The following is a 14,889-nucleotide window of genomic DNA, read 5'->3' on the forward strand; positions in this document are numbered from 1 at the left end:
GCTTTTCAACCGCCCATTTGCTGTACTAAAGCAACTGTATTCTGATAGCAAATAACTGACTGTGCTGGTGCTTGGATGGCACTGAAAGCCTTATACTTGTTGCCTCTTTTGCTGTGAGTAGTGTTGTAAACAGCTGAGCGCGTGTAGGCTCACACCTGGTCACACCTGTAAGGTAGTGGGCAGGAGCAGCAGGCTTTGCAGGGATCAGTAACGGACTAGTCCTGCCACGGAAGGCAGCATCACATCTGGCAACCTTTACCGATAGAGGCCTGGGCATATAAAGCACGGCTACCACAGCACTCAGGTACATTTTGTACCTAATGCCCCCCTCATACTGATGGCGTTAGTCTCTCTGCAATTAGTGTTGGTACTAGTCTTATAGGTCTGTAACACTGAAGGGATGATTTTTGTCATTCCCAAATTTGTCCCCTGTCTCTTGCAGGCCATTGAGCAGGATGTTTTTGACTAGATGTCACTGACAAATGTGATGATGAAACCACTGTTGCCTGCATGTATCATCTCCTCCGTTTGTCCCCGTTTCCTTTCCCCACTCCTAGGTCTTCTGTTGTGTATCATAACAGCAACTGCAATAGCAAAAACCTCTACTCTGCCCTGACCAATGAATCTGCTGCTTCCAAAATATGAAGTCCTTTTCAAACTATGTGAAGATGAGCCTAATAGTTACTGTTTTGGGTTCTCTTCCTCCCAACACAGATGCCATAGTTTCATATTAGCTTCAGAAAAAATCTGCAGGAAATGAATAGCAGATGCACTAGAGGACTTTCAGTTAGGGTTGCATGAGTAACACCAGCTCATCTTGATATTCCGGTAGCTAGCACTAATTTATGTGATTATTTATTTGTGCACACAGAAGCAGTAAAACTCAGTGGTATGTTTGCTAGATTATAGGTTGACTGATAATCGAGACCAAAGTGTTGGTATAGAAATTGCAGACACTCACACAGGGCAAACTGCACTAACTACAGGGTCTAAAATGTAAAGTAAACTTTATTATCCTTGAACCACAAAATAGATTTCTTTGGTTGTACAAATTTCACTAGTTACAGTCTTGATGCGCTAATTTTCCCTCAGAGTCTCTCAGGAGAGAACGGGAGAGAACCCAGAGCCTGGCACCAGGTACCGCACAGGGAAGGAAAAAAAAAATAAAAAAATCACAAGTTAGTCACCAAAACCAATCCAGGATTGTTTCCAAAATTGCTCTTGTTAAAAAGCAAATGCTAAAATTAGATTTAAAAAGGAAAGCTCAACTTGCTGATGATGGAAGCAGCCATAGCTGCAGTTTGAGATTATCAGAAGTCCCCCTTCAAAGCCCTGCAAAATTAAAACATACAAAGTCAGTTAAAATGATCCATTGGATTTTGGCATGAAGGGAGATTCTCAACTAAAAGAAACTGCATCCAGTCATTCAGCAAATATACAAGCAGAAGTGCCTGCCACTCCCAAGCCACATCCGGTCACTGAGAGGCTTCAGGTACAACTCTGGTCTTACTGCTGGAGGGGTTCAGCAGAGAGCACCAATGGATCAGGGTAGACAGATCAGATTACTGCCAAGCTCAGATGCCTTTCTCTCTTCTATTGGAGGTGTTGTTTAAAAAAAAAAAAAAAAAAAATACTTCAGTAGTGGGCAGTAGAGCAGGGGAGACTGATTTCAGAACAGAGCTATGAACAATGTCCGTCTCCTCCACATTTGCAAAGCTCGCTCGATACTGAATCTGTTCTAAGCCCTTGTTTCATGCAGGAAAACAACGAATCACACCCCTGCTCCTTTTTTTGTCTTGCATGGGCAAGCAAATATTTGCCCTGTTCTGCATGGAAAGGGGCCTAAAGCCAACGTGTTGGCAGAGAGAGCAGGATTGTGTAGTTATTGCAAGGCACAGGCCAGACCCATCCTATTTCATTGTGCTCTCTGCCTGGCAGGCACTCCTCGAGAGCTCCATACCTAGCACCTCCTCAATATCACATTTCATCTCAGTGCTAGTGGGCAATGTAGTGGATTCACCCACTAGTATCCTCCTACCTGTAAGAACCCATTACTCCTAACTTAACCCCAGCAATGTCACCTACCTTTCCCCATTTCTGAATCCTAACCCACTACCTTATCTGCTGTTTACACCTCCTACCTCTGCCACCATATCCTAATTCCCCAACTATTCTGTCCCCTATTGCTGTCACACACGCACACTGCTATATTCTCACTACAGCTTTTCAGCTTGTTTCTCCTTTCTGCCCCAGTTCACCAACTCAATCATGATGCTGACAAAAGACAGCTACCTGGCGTCCCCTGACACTTGGTACAGTGTGCATGCTGAGTGGCTCACACTCCGCGTGCATGGGATACACACAGTTATGGGTACCTCTAGGTGACTGTCTCCCAGAAGAGCACAAAATACTGGCAGGAGCAGTTTCTTACATGGAACAGATAGCTGCTCTCACAGAGGCAATTGGAATGGAGCTGATGCTTCCTAGAGCTGGCACAGGCTCCTGCTCATTCAGTCTTTGCTTGAGCACACAGGTGTCAGTGTCAGAGGGAGGCACTTCACTGAAAATTTTTTTTTTTTTTTTTTTTTTTTTTTGCTTCAAAGCTACCCATTTCCACATACTCCCAGAAGAAAGTGAGGTGACACTGTGTGTGGGAGGTGGAGGGAGATGCTTTTTGGCAAAAGACTGGAAATTAAATAGCAGTAAAGGCTGGAACTTCCTTCAAATTCATACCAGAATAGATGCTCCCCTATTAACCATTAAAAAAATCCAAGTTGAGGAAATATAACTACTGGAGCCGCCCACACTCTCACTCTTATGGTCTCCCTGTCCTACCCTTCCCCACCCCCCCAAATATTTACAGGCTAACAAACTGCAGCTGCCCACTGTCTTACCCACACCTCCTCTCAATTGGCCATCAGTAAGTCTAGTGTTGTCCCATTTTGTTTAGGACATGCCCCAGTGCATTACGGGGTGAGAAAAGAGGGCGGTTCACAGCCTTAAAGGACGTTAGTTGACCACAACGCTCCCTGGGGTGCTCAGTTCCCATCCAGAGTCCAGGAGGCAGCTGTGGAGGCAGGCCGGTGCTGTCCCTGGAGCACAGGACGCTCAAGAGCCCTGTGCAGGGCTATCCCATTGCCCAGGCGCGTCGGATCCTCTACGTAGGGACAGCAGCCTCCAGACTGCGCCGGCTGTGCCGGAGTTTGCGTTTGCTGCTGTACAGAGCCATTTCTTCAAGTGCTGATGCAGTAGGTGTTGATGAATCATGTGTTAGTAACATTTCCTCGTCCTCTTGCTGCCCGTCCTGCTCCTGGAGAACTGTGTAGACACAAAAAGTTAAGGTTTTAGGAGAAAGTGGTAGGTTAGGTATATAGCTGATGCAGTAGATATGGGCATAAAGGTATACCCCGTGCTATCTCAAATTTAACACCTAAGTCTTTAAGATGTCGTTTAAACCAATCCAGTGCCCACTACTTTCTGTTGGTGTTTTTAGGTGTAGTTCATGTACTGACTGCTATGGATTTTGAGGACTTCACATGCCTGAGAAGATTTCTATCCCTAACACTCAGGCTTCACTGAAAACAATAAGGAAGTGCCCAGCCTTAGGAAAAACAAGTATGCTGAAAGGACTCAGGTGTATCTTTGTGCTCCAAGCATTTCAGTAGTTTTGACAGCATCAAGCACTAAAGGGCAATGTGAGCACCTGCGTGGTATGCAGCAGCTGAAGAGAGAGGGGGGGGGCAAGCACCTTCGCCTTGCTTAATGTTGAAGTTACATGACAAAGTCTCTTCTGTAAATTTAGACTTTGACTTGTGTCCTCCACCAAAGGAACTCACCAAAAAAGATATTCTGTCAGGGCAGCCCCTCTGTTAACTTGCTCTCAGGCCCTTTAGGGATGTGTACTGTAGCTGTAGTACACTGCTGTTACAGTGGCTTTTTGCCTTCCTGAAAGGAACTGGTGCAACTTAGCCCAGGAGCTTTGACATGCACCTGGGACATCTGCCATTCGCAGTAGTTTGACTTGAGCAATGACTGTGAGATACTTGTGTAAAAAGGAAAAAGCTCCATTAAATCACACATTTTTCTCTTCAAGTACAAACTGGCTCCTGAGAAGCCCTTCTCCACATTTTTTGAATTTAGTACAGAACCTGAAATACAAAAAATCTATGAAGATATATTAGAGCAGCGGAGCACAGTCCGTTGGGTTGTACCTAGTGGCCCTCCCTCTGCTCTAGAGCCAGACTCCAAGATGCAATGCCCCCCTCATTACAGGACCCAAGTATGAGTATTTGCTATAGTCCAGAATTGTTCCTGAACTATTACCTGTATCGTTAACCTGTTGTTTGAAAAGGCCTCAGGACCAAATGAATGTAGATGACAAATCTGACATCTTGAAAGGATTCTATAATCGATAAGCAGATGACTGACTTCCAAACAAGGCAAACTAGTATAAAAGAAAGGCATACATAGACATGCAGATAAAAATCCAGATTTGGGTGAGAGGGAAGTCAACATGGCTTCCACAGAAGGAAGTCATGCCTCTTAAACCCACTAGAAATGGCAAACATGCAGGTAAGCGTGATCTCAAAGAAGCATACTGGACTTTGCAGAAGACTTTTGATTGTTCCTCAGCCAAAGCTCTTAATGAAAATAGACTGCCATGGGATAAAAAGCATGGCTTTTAGTGGATTAATAAGTAACTAAAACACAGAAAAGGTGTAGGAAGAAACCCTTCTCTGTTTTAGAAGCAGATTGTTATCTGTAGTACAGTCAGTGTTTGGTAAGTGATGAGTGAGAGGAGAAGTGAAGATGACTGTATTGAGAAAGTTTGCTGATGATTCCAAGTTGTGGATCTGGGTAGTCAAATGAAACATCACTACAAAAGAGTTTATTAGGATTTTACAGAGTTGACTGGGCAATAACATGGCATATGAAATTTACTGCAAATGTATATAGACTCAAGAAAGCAGTGAACAAATTAACTCTAAAATTAACAGCCTCTGGCTTAAAAAGTGCTAGAACGCAGATTGTGGTAGTCTCAGGCAGTATTCTGGAAAGAATCACTATATGCTGATCTTCTTTTATGCTCTTTTCTTGGCATTGCCAGTGACTCATGCCAGACACAAAACACTGGGGTAGCCAGCCTCTACTAACTCTTTTCTTATGTTATTGGATGAAACTCAAGCTCAGTAAAGGTAAATTAACATAATCCTGACTGCATATAAAATGCAACATCCTTAAAATGAGATTACCAGTCCACACAGATTCTCCAGTCATTAGGGGGAGCTTTCTGAAAACATCAGCACAGTGCTCAGCAATACCATTTCACTTTTGAGTATTAGAAATTGGAAAGGATGGGAGAACAAAACAAAAAACATTATTCTGCCACCGCATAAATTCATCGTGTACCTACATTTGCAAGAGTGCCTGTAGCCATGTTTTCCTTCACCACCTCAAAAATAGCATAAAAGAAATAGAAAAGGTCCATAGAGGGGCTATGAGAATGATTCCCACAAAGAGAAACTAGGAGTCTTCAGCTTGGAAGAAAGAAAGCTGATGGCAGCTACGCTAGGGGCCTGCATGAATGGTACAGAAAGCGTGAGTAAGACACGGTTACTCACTACATCCCACGAGAACCAAGGAAGTTACCAGGAAACAGAATTAGTGTAAACAAAATGCCTAATTATGGAACTTAATGCCACAAAGTGTCATAAAAGATAAAAAATAAGTAGTTTAGAAAGACTAGACAATTTTATGAAGGCTAGTTCCACTGATGATCCAGATACAATATCTGGCTTAAGACAACCGTAATTAATACATGATTAAAGAAAATAGAGAAGGTGCATGTAAGGAAGCTCATTTTCTCTGTTTCCTACAGTCTCCCCCCTAAGAAATCCATTTCAGGCAGACAGGACACTGGCTTAGGAAGACCTGCTGCTTGTTATTAAGGACATATTTCTGAAACCTGACGGTTATAAGACTGGAAGGCACAAGCCTCTGGCTTTAAGTGATGTGGAAATCAAGCACATAGCATGGTACCACTGCACCCCACAAATACTATTATTTGGTTCATTAACTTCATGGCCTCCTGAATGGATTGGAATAAATGTTTTAACAAACAAATTAAAAAGACAATGACAGGAGTCTGCTGCAGACCATGAAGTCAGATGTGAGAATGGGAAAGACTGTTTCTTAGAGCCCATCTGTGATGGGCAGGAAGCTAATGGCGGTGTTCCAAAAGATGTAAAGAAGAAAGATATGCTAATACTTCCCTGCAGTCAGCAGTAAGATATCCTTGGAGATTCTAGTATAACAGTTTTCTAGCATAAAGGTGAGGAATTGCTTATGAGTTTATCATATGGTCAAAAAGCCAAAATTACCTGATCAAGGACAATTTTGATTAAAACCCTAATGCGGTAAAGGGATACAGAGAAGAAGTGTCACAACAGTTGCAACAATTAGACATTTTTAAAGCTGTATTAAATTCACACACACGTGAAAGGCTCAATAGGAACCCTGAATCCCTCAAAGCTTAGCAAGCATATATAGGACTAGCTATATAACTCTGGAAACATTAATTCACATTTAGCATTATTAAAGGGATGGGAGCACAGCAGTTTCTTGTGCAGACTCTAACACAGATGTAAATCGAGTCATTACAACGTCTGATTAGCTGTGGCATAGAGCAGAATTTTGTATCCTTGGCCACCATGAAGGAGGGTACTTCACCTGGACCTAATCACTGTAGAAACTGGTGCCTGAAATGCTGGGAGCTGCCAATGAAGCTAGTGTTGGGGGGTGGGGCTGGGAGCAGTGGGGCGCAGACATAGGGTTTTTTGATAAAGGTTTTCTTTCCTTTTCCTTTTATGGTAAGACAGATTGCAAATAAAAATGTCTCCAACTCTCAAGTATTTTTCCTGAGAAAAATATTTCATTCAAATATACTCTCCATGTATTCTGAGAAGTATATCTGAAAAGAGACAAAAGCAGGACTGGCAGGAGGCTGGAACTGATGCTGAAAAGGAGGGTTTTATTCCAGATACAGATGCTAGAGCTTGCCAAAAATTTATGTAGGCTCCATGAATGAATTAAAAAAAAGTCTATATGTTGAATGAAATGCTGCACTGCCTGAAAGAACCAGATAGGAAACGAAACAAAACAAAACAAAACAAAACAAAACTTGAGAGCTTTGTTCCATATCAAAATAGCATAGTTGCCTCTTAATCTGCTATCCTTCCAGATTGAATTTTGGAAAACCTGCATGCTTTTTGCTGCCTCACACATATCACAGCCTCAGACAGTGGTGATCTAAGGATTACCTAGCCTAAAGACTAGGTCAAAAAGCTCTTAATAGAGCATCATGGTCTTTTTTCTTCATCATCTGATAATATGGCTTTTATTCTGTTTGAGGTCCCAACAGACTGATGATAGGCAATAGCAAGGTTTGACATCCCTGTGCAAGTGCTGATTAATTCCTGATGCTTCTATAAATTGACTGAATGGACTGTCTCAGAAAAGAAAACCCAGGGTTGAGAGATTTACCCTGACAGATGAACAAGATACTATTTGCAGGAAAATGAGCTTTAGTTGAGGATCCCTGCAGCAGAACCTCCTTCTGGAAATGGCCAACACAAGAATCAGCTGTCTGGAGTGCAGTCTTTACTCAGGAGATTTACCAAGATAAAACCCAGAGAGAAACTGTTTCTTGTGTACATTAAAGGGGAAAAAAACAGTTGCCAAATAGGCAGAAGAAAACCAGTGCTAAATGTTGCAAGAAACAAAACTACTACTAAGGAGCAGGCCCTGCTGAGCTCCACGCTACTGCAACAGCCACCCAGGAAGAAGTAGGAGATAGTCTGAGCCTCTCTATTATACTTGGAGACAGGAAGACATACAGTAGCCAGCATGGCCTGAACAGATACAGCAAAGCTTTCAATAGTGTTTATTTAGGCCCCCTAGCACACAGATCCATGAGGTCAGACTTAGCAAGTCACCTGGGTACTCGAGCATCCAAATGCTCTGAAGCCCTAAACCAGGAGCAATTTATCTGCCTTTACCTTCCGCTAGAGCAAAGAAGCTGACTGCCTGCAGCACGGGCTTCAGGCAGACCCTGAGCAATGTATGTTATCTACCTACTGCAGTTGCCAGAGGCCAAAACTTCCCGTCCATGTTCTGCCCATTCTTTGCTCCAGAACAAAAAGCAGGAAGAAACTAGGCATGCTTGTTACACATCATTCCCAGCAAGTTAGTTATCACTAAAGCACAATGCAAAAATCCTACCCAAAACTCAATGTGACGAGTTTGGAGGGTTCATTCTAGAATGGGACAAAAAAAGAACATTGCTTCAAGCCGCAAGAAACCGACGTCCTCAGTGCTGATTCCACAGGCAAGCAAAGGGGACCCTCTACAACCGTGATGGGAAGTAAGTAGTACAAGGAGAACCCCCCGCCTCGGCCATCAACTTACCTGAGTTATTTCTGTCATCTACGTATCTGTGATCATCAGCTGCATCAGGTGACTGGAAAAGAGCAGAATATATGAGCATCTACCTCTGTAACACTAGTGTCAGGTAATTACCCGCCTTTAGCCTTCCAACACCCTAGAGAGAGCCTTTTGCCCTCAAAGGCTCTGGTGATACAGCAGCTGGGGCATGACACTCGGTGAATGCACATGATAATACATTAATCCTTCGTGCTGAAGTCAAGTAGCCTGTTGCTTGAATTGCAGGATGAGAAGTGCCTCTGCCCAGCAGAGTTGTCCTCTTAGTACTTCTGAGTGGGCAGGAAAGGGTGCAGGAAGGAAGTGACAGGAAAGGCAGAAAGCATAAAGAAGAAAAGGAGCAGAAACATGAGAGCCAAGACATGAGAAATTTACACTTCTTTGACAGTCTTGGATCCTAATTCTGCATCTGCAGTGTTTCCAGGCCTAGCTTCATAGGCAAAATCAACCTTCTTCAGTATTTGGGTGTGCGTAGAGAACTGACATGTACTTACAACCTAGCAGATGAAGGACATCTTAACAGACAGCTTTGGAGAGAAGGCTAAAGTGATAATCATGAAACTCCACCACTTTCTGCTAACTTTAAAGCCTTCACAAAATGAAGACCATTTCCAACAACCACAGCTGTCTGTAGTTCACCAGACCAGAGTCATAACACCATGAAAACAACAACTTTGGTCATGGTCATGAACTTGAGTTGGCTTGAGAATCAGCTCTACTGTGGGGACAGGCATAAATGTCCCAAGCCCTTGTTATTTTGCTTAAATAGAGAATTTAATCTAGCTGTGGATAGCGCTTCAAGGACAGAAAGGTCAAGCTTCTCTATTAAGGTGCTCTGTTTACCACAATGGCTGCATTTATTTCTTCTATTATCTTTCCAGGTTTGTACACAATACTTATGCTGAGGAGCTAAACACTTCTCTGAGCTATACAAATATGAGGATAGGGTTTCAGAAGAGCTCGGTATCCAAGCTTAATAATGCCAAACTCTTCTGAAAGTTCTGACCACTACTGAGCAACATCTGTTTGTTTGGGGTCTTTTCCTTGCTCAGCTCAAGAACAGCACAAGTGAGAAGGGGGTGTAATTCTTAATTGCAGGATAAAGGATGAGGGCTCTATGCACTTATATGGAAAGCACTGCAGAAGTTTCACAACTGTGAGAAGTCCAAGACATGCTCATCTCCATATAAGCTTTGTCTGTTTCGTGCAACCAGCAAAACTGGAGGGGGAGGCAGGAAAGCAGGGGAGATTATCTCAGACCATTTAGTGCCTTAGAAATAAAGTGAAGGCATGGTAAAAGCCATGCTCTTCATGAAGAGCAGAGAGCAGAGCACAGGGGACAGTGATGATTTTGGCATGTGTTGCTGAGGAGCTTTTCATAGTCCAGCCAAATAGCAAAAGGGATCCAAAGGGAATGACATACTTGTGTGACGATGGCCAGGAAGAGACACAGTCTCTTAAATACTGCACTGCTGTGAGAGGTCCAGAGGAAGAGCCTGATGACTTGGAGGTGTAGTGTTACCCTTTGGAGGCAGCTTCTCAGCTGCATGAAGAGGGTGGCATTACGACCTCAGCAGAGGCTTGGGGAAACTCAGGTGGTCCAGAGTTGGCCCCTGGACACCGGGGCTCGAGTTGCCAGCCCTCAGCATGCTCGGTACAGAACCTGGACAGGTACACATGCTGAAAGGGAAAGGATTCTTAGAGAAAAAGATGAGTGACTACCAAAGGCTGGGTAATATCACCAGTAAAAGTACAGTCAGGCAAAAATATGAATTGAACACTGAACAACTGCCTAAGAATCCTCCAACTGCAATTCTGCTAAAGTCAGCTTGACTTTGGGGATAAGACCTTCCGGACCTGGGATCTTTGTGTCATGAGAGCAGGTTAAAGCCTAACATGGCAATACTTGCTAGCTCTCCATGCACAACACAAATGTAACCCCAGGTATCTAATATTACCACTTCATTGTCTTCATTAAAAAAAAAAAAAAGTATTATGGATGCATAGTGTCTACTCAGATCAACTGTCACAAATGCAATCAATGACAGACCCAGACAAATAAGAGGTAGATTACAGGAATGACATGGCAGCTTAAATGAAATGAGTATTTTTTCCCCCAAAGAACCTGGCCAAGGCACTCACCCCGCAGCCTGGTGTGCTCTCATCACATGATTACTTCACAATTCATCTACAGCAGAGTTACAACATATGGCAATTGTCAGCACAGCTGTTTCTTTGGCAGGATGCTGGATACACTCTAGTTTGAAATTAAATTTGCTCCAGTTTGCAACTTGTTGGCAATCAGTTTTGTAGGGTTTTGCCCCTTTTAATTCTCATTTTTCACTTTAAAATGTTTCAGAATCATCAATTGATTGTCTCTAGAAGTTTGCCAGAGTTGCCATGGGCTTGTATCATGCCCAAATGTGGTGACCTTAAAAGCACTGAGAAATGATGCTCTAAGGTGAAGATGGAGCTGCTTTATATTTGCAAAGGCTTTGTCATTAGTTTTAAAACCATCTGGATCAATTTCTTCACAATCCCACTCGAATAAAGTCTCCAGGAATAACTGAATTATACAGCATGGCTGGTCATCCTTGCTTCCCACACAGACAGGACCTCTGAAGAGGACTTCCTTAAGTGGTACAACCTCTACTCTAGGTCATCACTGCATTTGCAGGCACTACCATCAAATCAGGCTCTAACCAATCTAGTAGCTGGCAGGAATTCAGCATGCAGTTTATACCTGGATTTCGTAAACAGGTTTGGAAGAAGGAATAGCAGCAAATTCCCGGTAGTCAAACTTCTTTTCGGACAGGGACTAGAAAGGACAGCAAGAGAGGAAATAGAGAAGAAAGAGTAAGGGGAGAGGAACGGACGGGAAAACAGCAGCAAGCAGAGTGGTTTGTACAGAGACAAAAGCAGAGGCAGAGCGTCATTCTCAGCTAGCGCCAAGGCGTGCCTGAATACAGTCTCTGAAAATGAGGCATCTCTGGGACATTGTCTTTTATCTCTTCTGGCATCAGGACGGGGGCACCAAGTTGCAGAGAAGGCATTATGTGCTCCAGCAAACTGCACACCAAGTTAGGTAACAACCCTATCTATCTTCATAAAAATATTAGTGGCAGGATTTCTGATAGCTTTAGCATAGCCAGGATTTCAATCCAGAGTTGGCTCTACTTGTGTGACCTTGGGCAAAGCCGTGTCCCCTCTGTGCAGCTGTTCCCAGTCTTCTATTTGTCCGTCTTACTAATTTTGAAAGCTATCTGCAACAATCCTGTTGCATTTATACAGTGTCTAGAAAAAGCAAGATGCTGATTTCAGCCGGACTTCTCAGTTTTATGCTATGAAGAAAACAAGCAGGTGAAGTCTCTGTAATGAAAGGCTTTCTGAATGCAGAGATGGAGGAAAAGAACTGAGAAGAAAGGGATGGAATAATAAAACAGGGAAGCAGAAACCAGACTCTAAAACTCAGTTGTTAAAAATGGGGATGCTTCTAGCAATGGGTATTGCAGAGTTCTCATCACCATTCTGCACATCATGCAACCAGACCTGGGTGAAGTATTTAAGTAGGCATCCTGTGGCTCAGATGCATGATCCACGCCCCAGGTCAGTGACTGACAAATCCCGGGATTATAGGCAAAATAACAGAAGTAAGCAGAAGTATCTCATACCAGCCTTCCTGGAGAAGTGACATTCCTGGGACTGCAGTCTGCAAAATAAGATGTGAAAGCACTATTTAGTGAATGGCTGTATTACACACAACACTTCCCCTGCCATTTAGCAACATATAAGTGTAATAAAAGACTATGCTCAGGAAAGAGACCGTCTCCTCAGCACAAGTGCCTCTTTCCTGTCTTTTTGGTCGTGATGCTGGGTTTTCTTCTGCTCTGGTTCCCTGGAACTGTACCTCAGATGTTTAAGTCTCTTTTCTATAGGTCAGGACTATCCCTATGCTGAGAGATGTCATATGCCCCCAAAGGACCTTCCAGTCTAGGCAGAATGAGGAAACTGCTTTCAACAGGTCTGTTTTCAATCACAAGAGAGAAGCTTAGCTAGAGAAGCAATAACTTTTATTCCTCAGAGATAGAGCTAGCTATACAATACCTTCAAGTGGCGTTGGTGATGGGGTAGGAGCAGGTGAAGGGGACTCTGCCAGCTGCTCCAGAGTGCTGCGTTTTTTTCCCTCCTTGGACTTAGCAATAACCATTTGGGCTTTAAGAGCATCCTGTTCAAGTGACTTCATCCTGCCTCAGAAAGAAGAGGTGGAGAGAAACAGACATCAGACACTGCCAATACCCTCTTCTGTACCAAGCAGGCAGACCACAGGCAACAGGCTGAGTGCAGAAAGGTGAGATTAGCACATTGGCCCCTTGGCTTCCTGAGGGAGACAGACTTTCAGAGTAGAAAAGAACAGCCTGGTTTGCTGTCATCAGACAGTAACGTCCTGAAACACACACTGCCAAGTGCCTTGAACAGACAAAACCTAGGGCTAAGCACCAACCCACTGAGAAGCTGTAGGCCTTTCCGGAGGTGTCATATATGATGGGAGAGCAACGCAAGTTAGGAAGGAGGGAGGCGAACTGCCAGGCCTCAGATGAGGAGGATCAGTTTTCATGGGCTTTAGTCTCCTCTGCGCTCTCAGTGTGTTGTATCTTAACCCTCTTCTGCCATGAGGAGATTATGAGCTACCTAAGAAAATGTGGGCTCAGCTCTCAGAAGCGTCTGCTTCCCAAATATCAGACAAGCCCAGCACCCCTCCATCTCACTCTCATTGAGATAACTGCCAGTAGTCCGTGGGACCTCAACAAAAGGAACACCAGCAGCCACACTAAAATGTTCTCCCTGGTTGTAACAGGACACAGCTGGGAGCGCTGCACTAGGATGCAGGGATACAGACAGGGGTTGTTGAACATGCAGCTGGCAGGGGAGGGGCTGTGCACACCTGGATTGGCTTCCTGACCCCGGGGTTCTTGAGACGTGACTCTGCATTGGACTAGGCATCTGAGCTGGCCTGGCCCCAGGAGCAGGTGCCCACTGTCGGGATTGGTACAACTTCCTGGCCAGATCCTGCTCGTACTGTTTAACACTGTCTTCAAGAGCTGAGGATCTGAGGAGGAGGAGGAGGAGGAGGAGGAGGAGGAGGAGGAGAAAGAGGAAGAGGAGATGATGGTGATGAACATCACAGCAGATTAGCGCAGGGAAAGAAAGAAACAGATAAAGGAACATACCCTGGTGAGAAAAAATATGCGTCTGATAAAGCGGTAGCCTCGATTACAACGGGCTCCTATATCTGATCCTGTCCAACACCAACTGCTGCAGAAGAAGCAGGATCCTCCAGGGGCAATCTGGGATGACGTGCCCAGAAGCGTTAGCCTTTACAGCCTCAGCATCTAGGGACTGCCCTCCTCACGTGCTGGGAGAAGATGACTAGAAAGGCCCAGCAGACCAACAGAAAGGGCCCAGCAGGTAGCTGCAAAGAACTGTGTGTGTGTGCATGTGTGAAGCTGACTGAGTGAGTACAAGGCATGATTGTGTGGGTGTGTGCATGCGCACGGGCACACGCAAACATTTGGACAGCTGTTAGTGTGCATTTGCATACACATATCTGATCATCTGTTAACATGCACCATTGCTTGACCATGAGAAAAAGGGATGCAAAATGGACAAGCGCGTCCGGAGGGGGCTGCATTTGCCACGGGTCCGGGAACACATGCAATTGAAAAGGTGAATGCATTCATAAAAGAGCACTTGCATGTTGGGAAGACTGCCAAGCTGCACACAGCCCTTTCTGGACACCTCCTGTCACTTCTGGATATGTGCCTGTACCTTCTCAATCACACTCTTCCTATGGCGTGAATGCCAGTAGCTGTGTGTGCTCAGACCACTTATGCAGCATGGGTGCCAGTGTGTTTGTCCCAAAAGAGCACACATGTCCTGGCAAGGCACTGATGACTGAGTACGCAAAAGGAAAGCCCAAGAACGTGCAAACCGAGGGGGTCAGGAGTGACAGCACACAGACCAGAGAAATGGAAAGAATCAGAAGACAGAAGATTAGAAGGAAAGTAATAAAGTCAGTGGCATGCACTTAAAGAAAATACAGGTTAGTGAGGCTGCAGCACCATATGCAGGGCAACCTAGTCCTCCCTCCCACGCAGCACATACGGTACTGCCTGGGGATCTCCGGAACAAGGACCTGAGCCCTGGCTGCCTGCTATCACGTCACTGTGCCTGCTCAGCTATAGAAGACAGGTCCTAAGAAGAACAGCTCATCCTGGGAGATGTGAGGTAGCAGGGGACAGTCCAGCACACACTGAGCTCAAGTGCCCATCGTTGGCTTACAGAGAGGAGCTATCGTTATGGGGACTGACTGATTCCTGCCGATGCCAGAAT

General features: G+C 44.5%; 1 protein-coding gene across 3 annotated transcripts in view; it reads right to left on the reverse strand.

The window, feature by feature from the left end:
* Positions 1-990: 990 nt before the first annotated feature.
* The window catches only part of SCRIB (scribble planar cell polarity protein), a 158,918-nt gene continuing 145,019 nt past the window's right edge, over positions 991-14,889 (reverse strand). For all 3 annotated transcript variants that reach the window (XM_067290034.1, XM_067290035.1, XM_067290033.1), the window contains 4 exons: positions 12,604-12,743; positions 12,171-12,208; positions 8,467-8,518; positions 991-3,318 (listed from right to left, as the gene is read on the reverse strand). In XM_067290034.1, coding sequence (XP_067146135.1) covers positions 3,158-3,318; positions 8,467-8,518; positions 12,171-12,208; positions 12,604-12,743 — 391 coding nt within the window. In that variant the 3' untranslated portion in view covers positions 991-3,157. The remainder of the gene's footprint in view (positions 3,319-8,466; positions 8,519-12,170; positions 12,209-12,603; positions 12,744-14,889) is intronic.

The sequence above is a fragment of the Apteryx mantelli genome, chromosome 2, assembly GCF_036417845.1.
Source record: "Apteryx mantelli isolate bAptMan1 chromosome 2, bAptMan1.hap1, whole genome shotgun sequence".
Lineage (NCBI taxonomy): Eukaryota > Metazoa > Chordata > Aves > Apterygiformes > Apterygidae > Apteryx > Apteryx mantelli.